At 38.7% G+C, this 14511-nt stretch overlaps 1 protein-coding gene across 3 annotated transcripts in view; it reads left to right on the forward strand.

The window, feature by feature from the left end:
- The window catches only part of EPS15 (epidermal growth factor receptor pathway substrate 15), a 54136-nt gene that overhangs the window by 28601 nt on the left and 11024 nt on the right, over positions 1-14511 (forward strand). For all 3 annotated transcript variants that reach the window (XM_061451253.1, XM_061451252.1, XM_061451251.1), the window contains 7 exons: positions 2894-2966; positions 7855-8016; positions 8838-9035; positions 11057-11254; positions 11803-11880; positions 12249-12339; positions 13739-13774. In XM_061451253.1, coding sequence (XP_061307237.1) covers positions 2894-2966; positions 7855-8016; positions 8838-9035; positions 11057-11254; positions 11803-11880; positions 12249-12339; positions 13739-13774 — 836 coding nt within the window. The remainder of the gene's footprint in view (positions 1-2893; positions 2967-7854; positions 8017-8837; positions 9036-11056; positions 11255-11802; positions 11881-12248; positions 12340-13738; positions 13775-14511) is intronic.

A 14511-nucleotide genomic window follows, 5' to 3' on the forward strand; every position in this document is an offset into this window, starting at 1 on the left:
GGGGAACACAGGGGAGAAGAAACAAGGCAAACCCTCAGCATTTTTTCTAGCATTGCCAAACTGAAGTGCTACTGCACTAGGAATTGCCAAAATTACAAATGTTTGTGGAAATAAGGAATGTCGGGCAACTGTGAGTGTAGATAATGCTACCAGCCCTGTGCGTAGGCATCTGTCACTTATTATGGAAAATGGAACTATGATTTTTTTGCTTTTGTAGCTAAAGTGGTTCTAAGTGGCCATCGAAAAGCCTGGCCAGGGTTGTTTCATGCTTGGCTTGAATGCCTCTACTGACATAGGAACTGCAGTTGTCAGCTGTAACGAGTATCTGCAATGGGCTGGCTCTCATTTATAAAGTACTCCATTCACAAATTAATATAAAGCTTATGGATTTACTAAGATTATGTGATTGTAAATCATGAAGTATCTGCACTGGAGAAACCATCTATTAGTTAAGGGCTTTTTTTAAATCATTGCTTTTAGTTTCTTTGATGAGAGGTTCCCCTGACCTGACTGCTGTTAAAATGCATAGGGAAATAGTATTGCTTTCATAAATTCACTTGAATTGGTTACAAGTGTCCTTTATTGGCAAGACTGCAGTTCTTTGTTGGGTTGGTTTTTGGTTTGGCTTTGGGTTTTTTCCCCAAGTACTGATGTGGTAAGGGCCTTTATGATCCAGGAAATCTGTCATATCCAATAAATCAATTTTGTTACTTGTTTTTGGTTCTTTCAGTTGCTGAGCATTTCTACAGGGGTATGCCAGATAGTTTGTAAAAGAAATGGAGGCATTCAGAAGAATTAGTGAATTAAGTAGGTCTGTGTTGTCTTTTTCTTTCTGAAACAAAGAAGCATTACTTGGGGGGGAGGAGGGGATGTGTGATGTGTAGGCTATATACACTCAGCTTGTTTTCCTTTGCCTGAGACTGCTGCCTAAGCTTTTCTTGTTCTGCCTGACAATACTTCTTTCACTTGATTTTTTCCAATTCCTTGTTTGTGTTGTGGTTTGGCCAGTGTAAGCCGCCTGTGGGTGGGTATTGTATCCTGTCACTTGCTTAGCATAGTCCAGATCGCAAGGTTTAGGTGCCTGGCTTCTGTTGGAAAAAAAAGGAAGTGTTCTTCCTTCATCTCTGACAGTCTCTTAGGCGTATCCATGACAGTAATGTGGAAAAGCTGTATATTAAAGCATATGTATCTGCTTGCTGTTGTACTTCCTGTCTTCATTCCCAGTTAGGCAGAATAACAAGTATTTGTTTATCTAGTCAGTTATTCTCTTTTATCTTCAGCGAGGAATAATATGCCTCAGTGTTTGCTGTGTTTGATGGGTGTCTGAGGGCTTCAGCCTGCCTTGTAGTTAGATGTGTGGAATTGATTGCTTTACTGAGTTTGAGACCCTTTGTTCAAGGAAAGTTAAGGAAGGCAAAATCAACAGAGCTTGTTTCATCCTTGTGTTGCAGTTCTTTAAATATCTAAGAGCAACTATGCTACAAATACTAATTTATTGAGCTAGAGGAGTGTGCTATAGCTTTGATGTAAACAGTGAAGATTTGCTTAGAATTTCCATGATACTTTTTTCTGATGAGTAGAAAATGAGAAATTTTATGAAACTTGAAGGTTCACACTTAACAGAATATCCAACCTTGTTCTGCAGAGTTCCTCTTTCCACATCTTTTCTCTTCCTTCTATTTAAACCTTCCCTTTGGGCACAATCAGCAAGTTGTTCTTCAGTCAGATACTGAGATAAATAATAGCAGAATATAACTTATTGTAATTATTTCTCACAGCAAATGTTCATTTAAGATCTGTGACATTTGGGGGGGTGTTATTTGCATCTTTCACTGTACGTGGTTTAGCAGTAAACAGGAGTTCCTCAGCTTGAGTGAAGAGAACATAGAGTAAACCTGCTTTACTTTGGAGACAGAAGTGCTTTCTTTTATATTAAACAGTAAGATTACTAGTTTTAGATTAATTACCCATCTGCTGTATGAAGTTACCTTAATTTCAGTATGGACTAGTGATGTAATTTGGTAGCTTTTCACTATGGTATTTCATTTAGAAATGTTACTTTTATCATTGTTCAAATTCCAACTTCTAATGTGTGTGCTAATCTATTAACAAAATCGTTATGAAGGTAAGTATCTGTGTACAAAAGGTGGTGTTAAAACTGTGAAGCTTAATGATTCCATATACTATCTAGAGATAAACATGATCTTTCTAAAAACAATAACACTTTCTGAGTGTATTTCTGAGCTGTTGTTATGCCTGACTGCCAAGGATTTATTGGCGTCATAAATAGTCACTTTTCAACTTGAATAAATGTCTGTAGAGACAGACTTGATATGACACAGCAAATAACTACATGTGGAGTTTCTGAGCAGGGAGTGATTACGGCAAGCTAACCTTTCTTCTTCTGACTGAGATTACCAACAGCTGCATCCACAATCAGATAGGCGAAGTTCATTTATCAGCTAGATTGGCCTGCTGGAAATGTTTTCTAGCTGCTGTTAGCATAGGAATTACTGCGTTTGCAGGGGTTAACAGATGGAATCTGATGCAATCCCTCCCACTTTTCCCAGCAGTTTTCATTAGACAAGTGCTCCATAGCAACAGTGAGATCACTGGAGACAGTATTTCATTGATTTCTTCCTCCCGCCCCCTTCCATTTTTGAGCCATTCTTATCACTGAAGTGCAGTTGGGGGAAAAGACGGGGTTTTTATGCAGAACACTTATGTGGGCTTCTGTCTTGTAAATAATTTGGAAAGCAGAAATTTCTCACATCTTTTGTGTTTAATGTTTCACTATGTATTTAAAGAGAGATACAGGCTTAGGGGGCTGGATAACTGTACCTGCTGTAGCTGATGTTCTGAAGTATTCTTGCATTGTTTGCTGGTCTTCTAGGGAAAAGAATAATGTAGAGCAAGACCTGAAGGAGAAAGAAGATTCCATCAAGCAGCGGACAAGTGAGGTCCAGGTAAATAAGACACACAATTATTGTTCGGACACTTGATACTGCACCATGGGGTTCTTTAATAGCAGTGGGATTACTGAGTCAGTGAAAAGAATTAAAATTGGTGGCTAAGGAAAAGAAGATACTTTGAGATGTATTTTCTGTATGCATGTGGGTTGGTGTTGGTGTGTATATTTATATAAATGTGTGAGCATTGAGGATATGTCGCCTGCATGGAGTATCAAATGAAAAATATTAGAAGAGAATAGCCTCCTTCTGTGTTTTTCCTTGTTTTGTTTTTAGCAAGGCTTTCTAATGTATAATTAAAGCTAAAGAAGACACTGTAGCGCTGCAAATTAATAAACTGAAGTGGCTGAATTAAAAGGGTTTGTATACGAGGCTGCTTCTTAAGAGTCGCAGTAATTACCAGCTTGGGTGGAACATAGACTCAATTTTGCCTAATATGAGTGAATTAAAAAAAAATGATCTGTTTGATTTTTATTTAAAAGGCTGACATTGAATTTCCAGATTATTGGGAAATGTAAATTTTGCAAGTGGTTTACAAGGACTAAAAATCATCCAGTCAGCATCAGTGTTCAGGGTGTTAACAGTCTAGCCAAGCTCTGAACTAAATGCTGCAAAGCAATGTTTCAATTAGATTTTAAGCTGTAAAAGCAGTTGGAGCTGCTGCTTAAGATAAAAACTTCCATATGTGATACCTGACCACTGACATTTATTTCTACATTTATTTTAGGAATCTTTAGTTTAAATATTGGATTAAGAGCAAATTATGCCAGATTTCTGCATTTTACTTTGTGTTGGGGCAGAAAAAGAGCCAGTGTGTTACAATACTTGTGCATTTTGTGCTTGATTGTTTAATGTCCTTAAAGCTTAGCTGATAATTAATAGTCTGACCTTTCAGAAGATACTCAGATGCTGGCCTGTTAGTCACAATGGCAGCCAGATAGAGCAGCTGCAGGGATACATACAGAAGTTGCCCATGCCTGTGATTCTGTCCATGCATGCAGTGGTCACTGCCCCCACTCCCACTCTGCAGATTGCCTCTTCACAGTTAAAAATTCCTATGGGTATTCCTGGTTTTGTACCCAGGATGGTTTTTGTTAGTGTGTTGTGGAATCTGTGTGCGTGTTCCTGTGAAGGTTGAGTTCTCTGGTGCCTTTGCACAAAAGGCTCAAAGCCTAAATAAAACCCTTACCTTTAATGTTATAGTATTATTGTCATCTGCATGTGTTCAGTGTTTTGAAGTCAGCAGCATTACAGAATCAATTAAAGCATCGTATCTAGAGCAGTAATGTTGGAAGCAACTGTCTCAGGTCTTTAACCTCTTTGTGATCACACAAGCTCTTTGTCCCCTGTTAAATATAGAGTTACAGAGTTCTGTCAGGCTGCAGAGAAGGAACAGTCTATTACCGGCTTCTCAGAAAAATGAGAAACCATTGGGATCAAACAGGAAATGGCTGCAGCATTTATTTAAGCTGGTGGCCCTCTATCTCTGGTCCCTTTCTTGCTCCTGAACGTGGGAGGACCCGCGTGTTTCAGGAAACTTTCTGGAGCTTCAAAGAACAGTGCTGACAGACTAAGAATATCTTTACATCATGCTGCATTTCGTCTGGATTTATTCTACTGGTGACATTTCTAAAGATGGTGTACAAAACCAGTGCGTTCTTATCTGCCACCTTGGATCAAGCCAGTTTTGTGGCATCACGCTCCATGGTTCTGAGATCAGAATTACTTCCATGTGCACAAATTATAATCTCAAGTATAGTCGGGGTCTGTGATGTGTTGAACTGATTTTTATGGGAGGAGGGAAAGAATGGCAGGGTTCTTTTTTTTCTATAAAATAACTTCTATACTATGTTAATAGCTATTAAAAAACCAAGACAGAAAGAGTTAGAAGGAACCATTGATGGGTTTTGATGTGCTTGTTAAAATATCAGCCCTTCTGTAGCAAAGAATAAGAGTGTTTTTACTTAAAAAATTATGGGCAGAATAAGAAAGATCAAGAAACTTCTAAGGCACAATTTCCTTATGCTGTGATTGGATTAGCCTTTTCTCATAAATACGGGAGTAATAAATTCAGATATTAAATGTTCTTGGCAGTAGCGAACTTTGGTTTACAGCATTAGTATGTCACTAAAACATTAGGTTTTGACCACATACCAAGTGACATCAGGAAATGCCTTTACCTGGCTATCCCCTTGCACTCTCATCACCAGCCCTCCCTTCTAGACACAGATAATGGACTACAGTGGTTTTCAGCAGCTGGACACTGCCTCAAGCAGTGGGGCTTTGGACACATCCACAATACTCTCGTCTTCTATCTAGCACTTCACATGTATGGGCATGGTTTGTCAGTCTACCTGCTAAGACACTGAAATAAGTAGTATTTCTCCTGGCTTTCCCAACAGTTACAATGTTCCCTGGAATTTCATTGATGTGAAATCAATAAAATGGGACACTGAAACTTTGTAAAGGAATTTTTAGAACAAATGCATGTAACTCCTGAAAAAAATGTAATAGATGTTCATGTCATTGGGGGGTGAAAAGTGTAACTGCATATGAGACTGCTTCAGGGGAGAAAAGTAAAAGATATCTTGGGATTGTGGCCCTCTAAGCAGTCTGGAATGTTTCTGGCCTTCTCTTCCAGCCTTTTGATCTCCTTGTTGGCCTGAGTTTTATTAAATAGATTTATGCTTTGAGTACCCGACTCAACACTGGGTTTTCTCTGTTCTTTCTTAGTTGCAGGGCACCCAAGCCATTAGGAAGTCAGTGAAGTTTAACTTTTCCATGCTATTGCAGGCTTCATAGTTCTTGATAGTGCACCAAAAAGCTATTAAATCTCCTGTCAATCTGTGGAAATACACACCTCTGGACTTGCCTTGTCCTACAATACACTGACATGGAGAGTTATAATGATTGTAAATCTAATACAAGGATGTAAAAACAATGGCTTGTACCACCTCAAATATGTTAATGGTTTTCATATAGAATCTCACTGAGTGCTTGAACATTGAGATGTTGCTTCTCTGCTGAGAGAATTCTTTGAAATTCAAGTTTAATTGGAGCCTGATTTACTTCATGAAGGATGCATGAAGATGTATCTGAGTATTCAGGGTACATGAAGATGTGTCTATTATCCCTAGTTTTGTGTATTGTATCTACTCCAGCCTTTAATTTTGGAATGGTTATGTGAACATGCTTGGGGTTTAGTTTTGGTTGGGTTTTTTTTTCTTTTCTCTTCTGGGAGCCATCAGACTTAGGTCTCCTCAGTGCTCCTCTACTCCTGTGCTTAGTTCCAACACTGGGATTCAAGGAACAATAGCAAGAGTGGAGGTGATCTATGTTTAGCTTGCGTGGATGTCAATTCTTGCTTGCTTTTAGAGAAAGGAGATTGAAATCTCTTCAAGCTGTTATTTTTTCCCCCATTGCTTGCGTTGGGTATCAGCTGATACTTGCTTTTCAAAGCGACGTGAAAAATGAGTGGATCAAGAGTGTCCCAATTATCCAAGTCAGTAGCTGCTGTAAGAGCTTTTTTTGTGTGTGTGCTGGCTTGTCTGTCATAGATTCAAAGCACCCAGTGATTCACCTAGTCTAACTGCTGTACATCAGTCATACACCCTTTACTGAAGTTCAGATATGATTTGGGGGCTTGTGTGGGTGGTTTAGGGGGTTGTGTTTTGCTTGGGTGTTTTCTGTAAAAGCATCTATGATGTTTCTTTAGGTAGTTTTCCAGTTGTCTCGAGGTTACTTATTCCCCTAGCATCTGACTGCTGCACCATATGCCTTTCTATTTCTGTCTGGCTTTTCTGTCCTGATTTTCTGGAGGTGTTGGCGCATATGGATGCTCTCCCTCACCAAAAATACCCCCAAACAGAACATCCCTAAAAAAGGATGCCAGGATCTTAGCCTAGAGCAGCACATGAATATATGCTCTAATCAGAAATTCACGTCTGCTTGTTTCCTTATCTTCCCCAATCTTTTCTCTATTCATTGTTTTACTGTTGTTCATGATTCTTCCTTCAATTACCATATTTTCTTGGAAAGGCTGCGATCTTCTCTTTTCATCTAATACTTTTCCTTTGTATTAATCCTTTTTGATCTCCCTGTTACTATCACTTCCTCTTGACTTTAACAGTTCTTTCTTCATCCTAATTTCTTTTCTTGACATTATATCAATGTCATCCGTGCAATTTGTTGAAGTATAACCATTCTTGTTGCTCAGGAATGAACTAGTCATCATATGGTGCTACTTAATGTACTGGGAATACAAGACATACTGCTGTTTCATAAACTAAAAGATGCCATATTGCTTTGTGTGGAATGTGCACTTTTCACAGTACTGTTACATGGAAAATATGGTTTGGTTGTTTTTCACAAAATGAAAAGCAGGGATGCTCTAGAAGGGAGTGCATTTGAGCTGTTAATGCACCAATTTGGTCATTTAGCACGTTGCTAAAACAAGTTCCTATTTTCAGCCGTGTGCTTTTGAAGGGGGAAGGAGCGGAATAAAGACCTTCTATTACTATGGAACTCAGTAAAACGTATTGCTAAAGCATAGAGACAGACAATGGAGTGGCCTGAATAAAGACAACTTCTAAATTCAAAATGAAACCTTAACCTCCCTGTGTGTAAAAGAGTTAGTCTCTGTGTTGATGCACAATCTTCAATATTTCAGTGAGATTCTTTCTTATAAAGAAAAGAAAAAAGCAGTTTATTTGTATGTCTCAGAGCTAGAATTTGAGGACACTTGTTTATCTGCCATATTATGAATGCTGGCTTCTGAAAGATAATTTGTTGATCCTTTGAAATCCAAGTTAGTACTGCAGTCTATATTGGAGGATTTAGTGGTTAGGAGAGAGGGAACATGCAAAGCTAATCTGTTTCCTTACAGGATCTACAAGATGAAGTAAAGCGGGAGAGCAGTAACCTGCAAAAGCTGCAAGCTCAGAAACAGGAAGCACAGGAAATCCTTAACGATCTTGATGAGCAGAAGGCTAAGTTGGAAGAGCAACTGAATGATATCAGGCAGAAATGTGCAGAGGAAGCCCATTTGGTAAGGTCTAGTGCGTAAGGCCCATGAAAGAATAAATCTCTCATTATGAAGAACTCAGCCTTGCAGCATAACAGTTGTTGGGGAGGGGGGGGGGGAACTTTAACAAATAAACAGCCTGAGCATCAAGATTTTGTGACCAATAGAGAACAGGAAATACGTCACTCCAGTGACCTCCTAATTTAGTATCAGTGTGTGAACAAACATCCTGAGATACACTTGCACATAAAGAAGGTTAAGTGCAAGCAAATAGTGCAAAATTAGAATGCAATTTAAGTGTAATTAGAAGCACTAATTAATGGGACTGATTTCTTAGCAGTTATCTCTTATGGGTATGTAGAGTTTTTTGCTAATATAAAGCTGCAGTATTTCTTAAGGGTCTAAAATTATAGAATCATGGAATGGTTTGGGTTGGAAAGGACCTTAAAGCTTTTCCAACTTGCTGCCATGGGCAGGGACACCTTCCACTACACCAGGTTGCTCCAAGCCCTGTCCATCCTGGCCTTGAACGCTGCCACAGCTTCTCTGGACAACCTGTGCCAGTGCCTCACCACCTTCACAGTAAAGGACTTCTTAATATCTAATCTAAATCTACCTACTTCTAGTTAAAGCCACTGCAGTCAAGAAAACAGCTAGAATATTATGATCCTATTGAGACCACTTAGGAATTAACCTCTCATTCAGGTATGATCTATAATCTCTGCACTAGCTATGAGTGTTTTACTTTTTCTGGTGATAAATGTTGGTATTTGGATATATTTGGAAGTGGTGTGATTTTTTTTTTTTTTTTATAATTTGGCTTTGAAATATTGTTCATGTTGTAGATTGCCATGCTGAAGGCTGAAATAACAAGCCAAGAATCAAAGATTTCAGCGTATGAAGATGAACTGACCAAAGCTCAAGAGGAGCTGAGTCGCCTGCAGCAAGAAACTGCAGAGCTTGAGCATTGCATTGAGTCTGGGAAAGCACAGCTGGGACCTCTTCAGCAACATCTGCAGGATTCACAACAGGAAATTAATTCAGTAAGGCGCTGTGAAAGACCCCAAAAAAAGCTTTTTTTAGCTGACAACCTTTAGTGTGGTTTTTCTTAAGGGGAAGGAGTTGTTCTCTTTTTTCTCTTCACTATTTGCTCATGTCTTCAGTTGCTTATACATGTGCTCTGTGCTTGTTAGGATCCTTGGAGGCTGGCTCAAGAATACCTCGTGATTTTTGTCCAAGTTTTGTTAATAAAAGGGATGAATTTATTGTACCTCATAAATAATTTGTCTAAATGTAATGAATGAAAAATGGATAATGCATGTGTGAATTCTCTATGTCCAGTAATTCAAGCTTTCTTCCTCTGCCATGGCTTGCGGCATGCTCTTACTATTCTTTAATGGTTGTGAAATCAGTATAAAATCACTAATAACATTTACTTAGTGCATTGTTGAAGTGGGAAAATAAGGTGAATGTAAGAATAAATTTGATTGAGATTAGATACTGAGAAGCAGAGATATGTCTGCACTGTTTTTAAGCACTGTGCTTTGAAGTGTCTGCTTTTATGCTAAAGGAACACTTAGCATCTCTCTGTGATCAGTGATTTATTTTTACTTCAGGGATGTGCAAGCTAGCACAGCCTTTCCTCATTATTCTTCACCTCCTCTGACTTGCCAGCTAAAATATTAGCCAGACTCGCATCATTCTCAAGTTAAAAACAAAATGAAGAGCCTTCTATTAACTTTGAACCTGAGAAATGGCTGGCTTTTGGGTTGGTCATTTCACACAGTTAGAGACATTTCATATCTCTAACTTGTTAACACTTTCATTTTTTTTGTTCTTAAGACTTCCACTGTTCAGCAAGACACTTTCTTCTTCTGAAAAGCCTCATAACATATTTGTAACTTTTAAGTTTGGCTTTGAAATTTAGAAACTGATAAGAAAACAAATGGATTTTCCATTGTTTCCTCAGAGGTAGAGGGAAGATTGTGCTATTTCAATATGAATATGCTAGCAAGTGGTACTTTCAACGAACAGATTTGAGCCTGATAATATAAGTGGTTATGCTTGACTGTACTACAGACTTTTTTCATAGGTTTTATATTAGTACTCCTGATTTTATTGCTCTTGAACAATGCTTTGGTGCTTTAGGCAAGCTTAGCTAATGCTTGGTCTGAGGTCTGTGTTTGAAAGACACCTGGTGTTGTCTTTGCCACCTGACTTGTGACATGCGCAAGTCAATGAAACCTCTATTATGTGACTGACCTAGCAGAAGTCATTTGGATTTAGACAGCTAAATATCTGAACTATGTTCACTGTAGAATCAGAATAGTTTGGGTTGGAAAGGACCTTCAGCTCATCCAGTTCTGACCTCCCTGCCATTGTCAGGGGTGCCTCACCTTAGACTAGGTCGCCCAAGGCTCCATCCAACCTTCTATATAATCTACTAAATCCAGTAATTCCTTCATAACTGGCAAGTTGATTGTAAATGTTTGCTGTGAGGCACTGCATTCAGCATATTGCTGAAATAATAACATGTGAATATAACTGTCTCCTTAGGAAGACAGACTGTGGATTTTATAGACTTCGGAAGTCATGAGGGAGAAGATGAATTTGTAATTGTCCTTTTTGGAAGATGAGAATTGCGATAAAGCAGCATCTGTAATTTAGAGTTTAAGGCTAATGCATAATTTAAATGAAAAGAACCCCCATCCCCCCAAAAGCCCAACAAACTAAATAAATAAAATCCTGAAAGCTTTGCAATTCTTCTCGTGAGTTTGAGTAGGAAAAAAGCATCAAACCTTGATGTTGCCAGTGATGCAGTCTGCTTCCTTGGCAGGAGAAGGTTCTCAGGTCTGTCCTTCAACCACATTGCACCTCCTCCAAATCAGATCTGTGCTCGTCTCCCAAATGTCACCCTTTGAAATAACACGGTTTTGGATATATTTGCTTTTGAAAATAAGAATTTCAGACATACGTCTTCCATCTAATATTTAAGAGGGCATGGTCATATACTGGATTCTGTGTCTTGTCATACTGATGCATACACATTTATTTCTATTTACAGGTACAGACAAAACTCCTTGAGCTGAAAGAATTGGAAAATAACCAGTTTAGTTGGCACTCTCAGCCACATACTACACTTGTTAATGGAACTGTGGATCATTCTAGTCTTAGCAACAGCAGCAGTGAAACTGCTAACCTTAATGAGAATGCTGAAGGGGAAAGTATAGCAGAAGATGAGCAAATAAACAGTGTGTCTCCAGTGAGTAGTGTTTTGCCTGCTTGATCATCATGCAATGCAGCTGTGAAGTTGGATTAAGTTAAGAATGTATCAAGATTGATTATGTTGTTAAACACTTGCACAAGTGAAATTTCAGAGTGTTATTCTGAGGGACTGTGCTTCCACAATCTGAAAGTTGATAAGCAGGGAAGGAGGCAATTTTAGTATGAATTGGATATGGCAATAAAAATTTGTCTGTATTTGTTTCGAAAGCAAAATATCATAAATTGAATAGTAGAATTAACATTGAAGGAGAGCAGCTGTCTCCAGTTGGAGCAACAAGAGTGGAATAAGGAATGGTACAGAACATCTAAAGATGTCTTCCTTTAAATGCTCCACCTTATGTCCCAGTAGATTCTTGATATATTTTTTTAACTTTCTCAGGGTTTACAGAACACTTCAGTACGTTCTATAATAGGTATGAACCTCTGAAGTATCCTTTAGTATGTTCTTTTAGCTGTTTAATACTTAATATTTTGTAGTCTTCTATTTACTTATTTATAGTGAATTGCTTTTATTTTTATATACAGATAAGGAATAGTCCAGAAACAACAGCCTCTGTTGTAGAAGAAGAGAAAGAGACCCCAGCTGCAACTGTTACCAAAAAAGTGAGTTTGTTCAAATTTGGGGGAGGAAAAGGCAAATTAAATCCTGGTTAAACTGTTTCAGCCTGGCATTGTGTCACTTGTACCCTGCTCATAGGACAACAGGGAAATCAAGTTGTTATTCCTTACTGTTTTTATTTAGAGCATGATGTCATAAAAAACATTTAACCTCATATAACAGGTTGTAGTTGAAAAATATGTTGGATCTCCCTTGATGAATTATGTAGAATTCTAGCTCTCTTTCAGCTGTCTAGCTGATAGAAATCCCCAGCTTTAAAAAACTACTAAATGGTAACACAGGACAACATAGGTCTTTTCCATCCTGCGTGTCTTAATGTGATACTTTTCTCTACTTGTTTTGCATTGCCCAGGAAGACCCATTTGATGCTGAATCTCATTCATTGCCTGATATAGGTTCTGAAACCAGCTTAGAGTTCTTCCAATCTGACCCTTTTGTTGGCAGTAAGTAAACTTTTCTCTCTAAGTACAGATTTCCAGAAACAGGTCTTGTATGAACACATCTCAGACTACTCTTAACCTTGGAAGTACTCTATATACAACAAATGGGAACATATTTGAGTGGAGCCAATAGCATTATGAAAATAGAAATTATAGAGATGAGAGGTCCAGGGTGTTTCTCCTTCCTTCAGCTGGACCTTCTAAGTAGCTGTGAGAATTGCACATTTCCCTCATTGCTCTTCCTGAGTACTTCTCTTACACCCCACCCACCCTTTGGTTGCATTTTGGTCTTAAAGGTGTGGGCACAGTTGTGATACATGCGGTGTCACTAATCTAATTTGCAGCACAGATCCACAAACAGGTCAGCTGAGGGTTCAGTGAACTGTGGCGTGGGGAGGGTGTGGGTGGTCGCGAATGAATGGCTGTGCCCTACATATGGTGAGTTTGGCACTCACAGAAAGGTAATGTGGAACTGCACCATCTGTTCGTCTTGTGGAAGTGCTATGCTTTATTTTAAGAACTTTGCCACTTTGAATGCTGCTGCTCTGCTTTTATGTTTCTTTTATTCTGGAAGGAATGATCTGTCTGTATGGAGCCACTTGGAGAAGGGGAGTTAATTCGGATTAACTGCTGAAGTGGATGTTTTCAGGCACATTAATATGATTTTGCATGCTTTCAGAATCAGTGTGGTCTGATCAATTTAGCTGGTATTGCTTCAAAAGGAAAATAAGCTAAATTTGTTTCTCGTTGCTTGGCTTCTGAAAGAATATCAATGCAGTTTAATACTTTTAATTAGTAAATGAAACTAATTGAAAACAGCTTGACTGGTTTCTGTGTGGATATTGCTTGATTTCTGTTCATATTGAAGAGGTTCTACTTAGAGCACATAACAAAGCCTTTCTTTCAGAGAAAAAAGGCGTGTTAGCCGCCAGCCTTTTAGGCTTTGTGTGCTCTATATATTCAGGGGTAGATACCTACAGCTAGGAAACAGTATATCTGTTTCTTTCAGATGTAGATAAGGGGTTAGAACTAATGCAGTTGGGACCATGCATCTGGTACAGAAATGAGCGCTTAGGAGCTACCATCATGGTGCCTGTGAGAATTAAAAAGAACTGAGACTAAACTCCTATCTGTGGCTGGCGTGGATTACTGTGGTTGTAGATACTGCATAATGTGGGTGTTTATGGACAATAGCCAACAAAAATGCATCTTTGAGATGGCTGCTTTTATGTGTTTCATGATGGTAATGAGCTATGTCTAATTAGCTTCATGTAATGCTAGTTCTTGTGGTTCCATTGAAAATAGCGCAGCTATTCCTCTGAGTGAGAGCTGTTTAAATGTAGAAGTGAGTCTGTATCCAGAAGACTCCATCTGACTATATGTAACTTTGTTTTTTTAACAGGTGATCCCTTCAAAGATGACCCTTTTGGGAAAATTGGTAAGTAACTTTATACCCTCTAATGTGTTTGTTTTTCTAAATGGTTCTTACTAGAAGAGTATGTGAGGAAAAGTATTACCACTTTCAGCACACAAAAGGTGGAAATGACCCCAAAAGTCGCCATAGGATAGATAAATATGTGGTGGTAGCAGGTGGCCACTTGTGTTAAAGCTTTTCAGAGAATCATAGAATCATAGAATAGTTAGGGTTGGAAAGGACCTTAAGATCATCCAGTTCCAACCCCCCTGCCGTGGGCAGGGACACCTTAGGCTAAATCATATCACCCAAGGCCTCGTCCAACCTGGTCTTGAACACTGCCAGAGATGGAGCATTCACAGCCTCCCAAAGAAGCCCACTGCCAGTGAACTTCTCTCTTGTTGGAAGTATCTTTAGTTGGGATTTAAGCATGTGAAGGTGGTGAACAGAAGCCTTCAAACTTGTTACCTGCTTTGTATTCAAACAAGTAGGATTGTGCTCTTTCAAAAGGCTCTTAATTCACCAATTTTCTTTAGACCTAAGTACTGAAAAAGGTGGGAAGTCTTTATTTAGAGTGGCTGTAGAGGCAATGTCATTGCATTTTTTGCTTGGTCCTAACAAAGTTATAGCTAACAAAAAAGTAAAGTGGCCAGTAGGAAGCCCATGGAAAAATAGCTTTGAGCACCAAGTGCCAAATAAGAAACATCAATTCTGTCTGGTGGAGAGTGGAGGACAGTTATGGGAAACATTAGATCTTGTAA

The sequence above is a fragment of the Pezoporus flaviventris genome, unplaced genomic scaffold, assembly GCF_033815535.1.
Source record: "Pezoporus flaviventris isolate CSIRO_AGI_PZ_B2104156 unplaced genomic scaffold, CSIRO_AGI_Pfla_v1 ptg000013l, whole genome shotgun sequence".
Taxonomy (NCBI): Eukaryota; Metazoa; Chordata; class Aves; order Psittaciformes; family Psittacidae; genus Pezoporus; species Pezoporus flaviventris.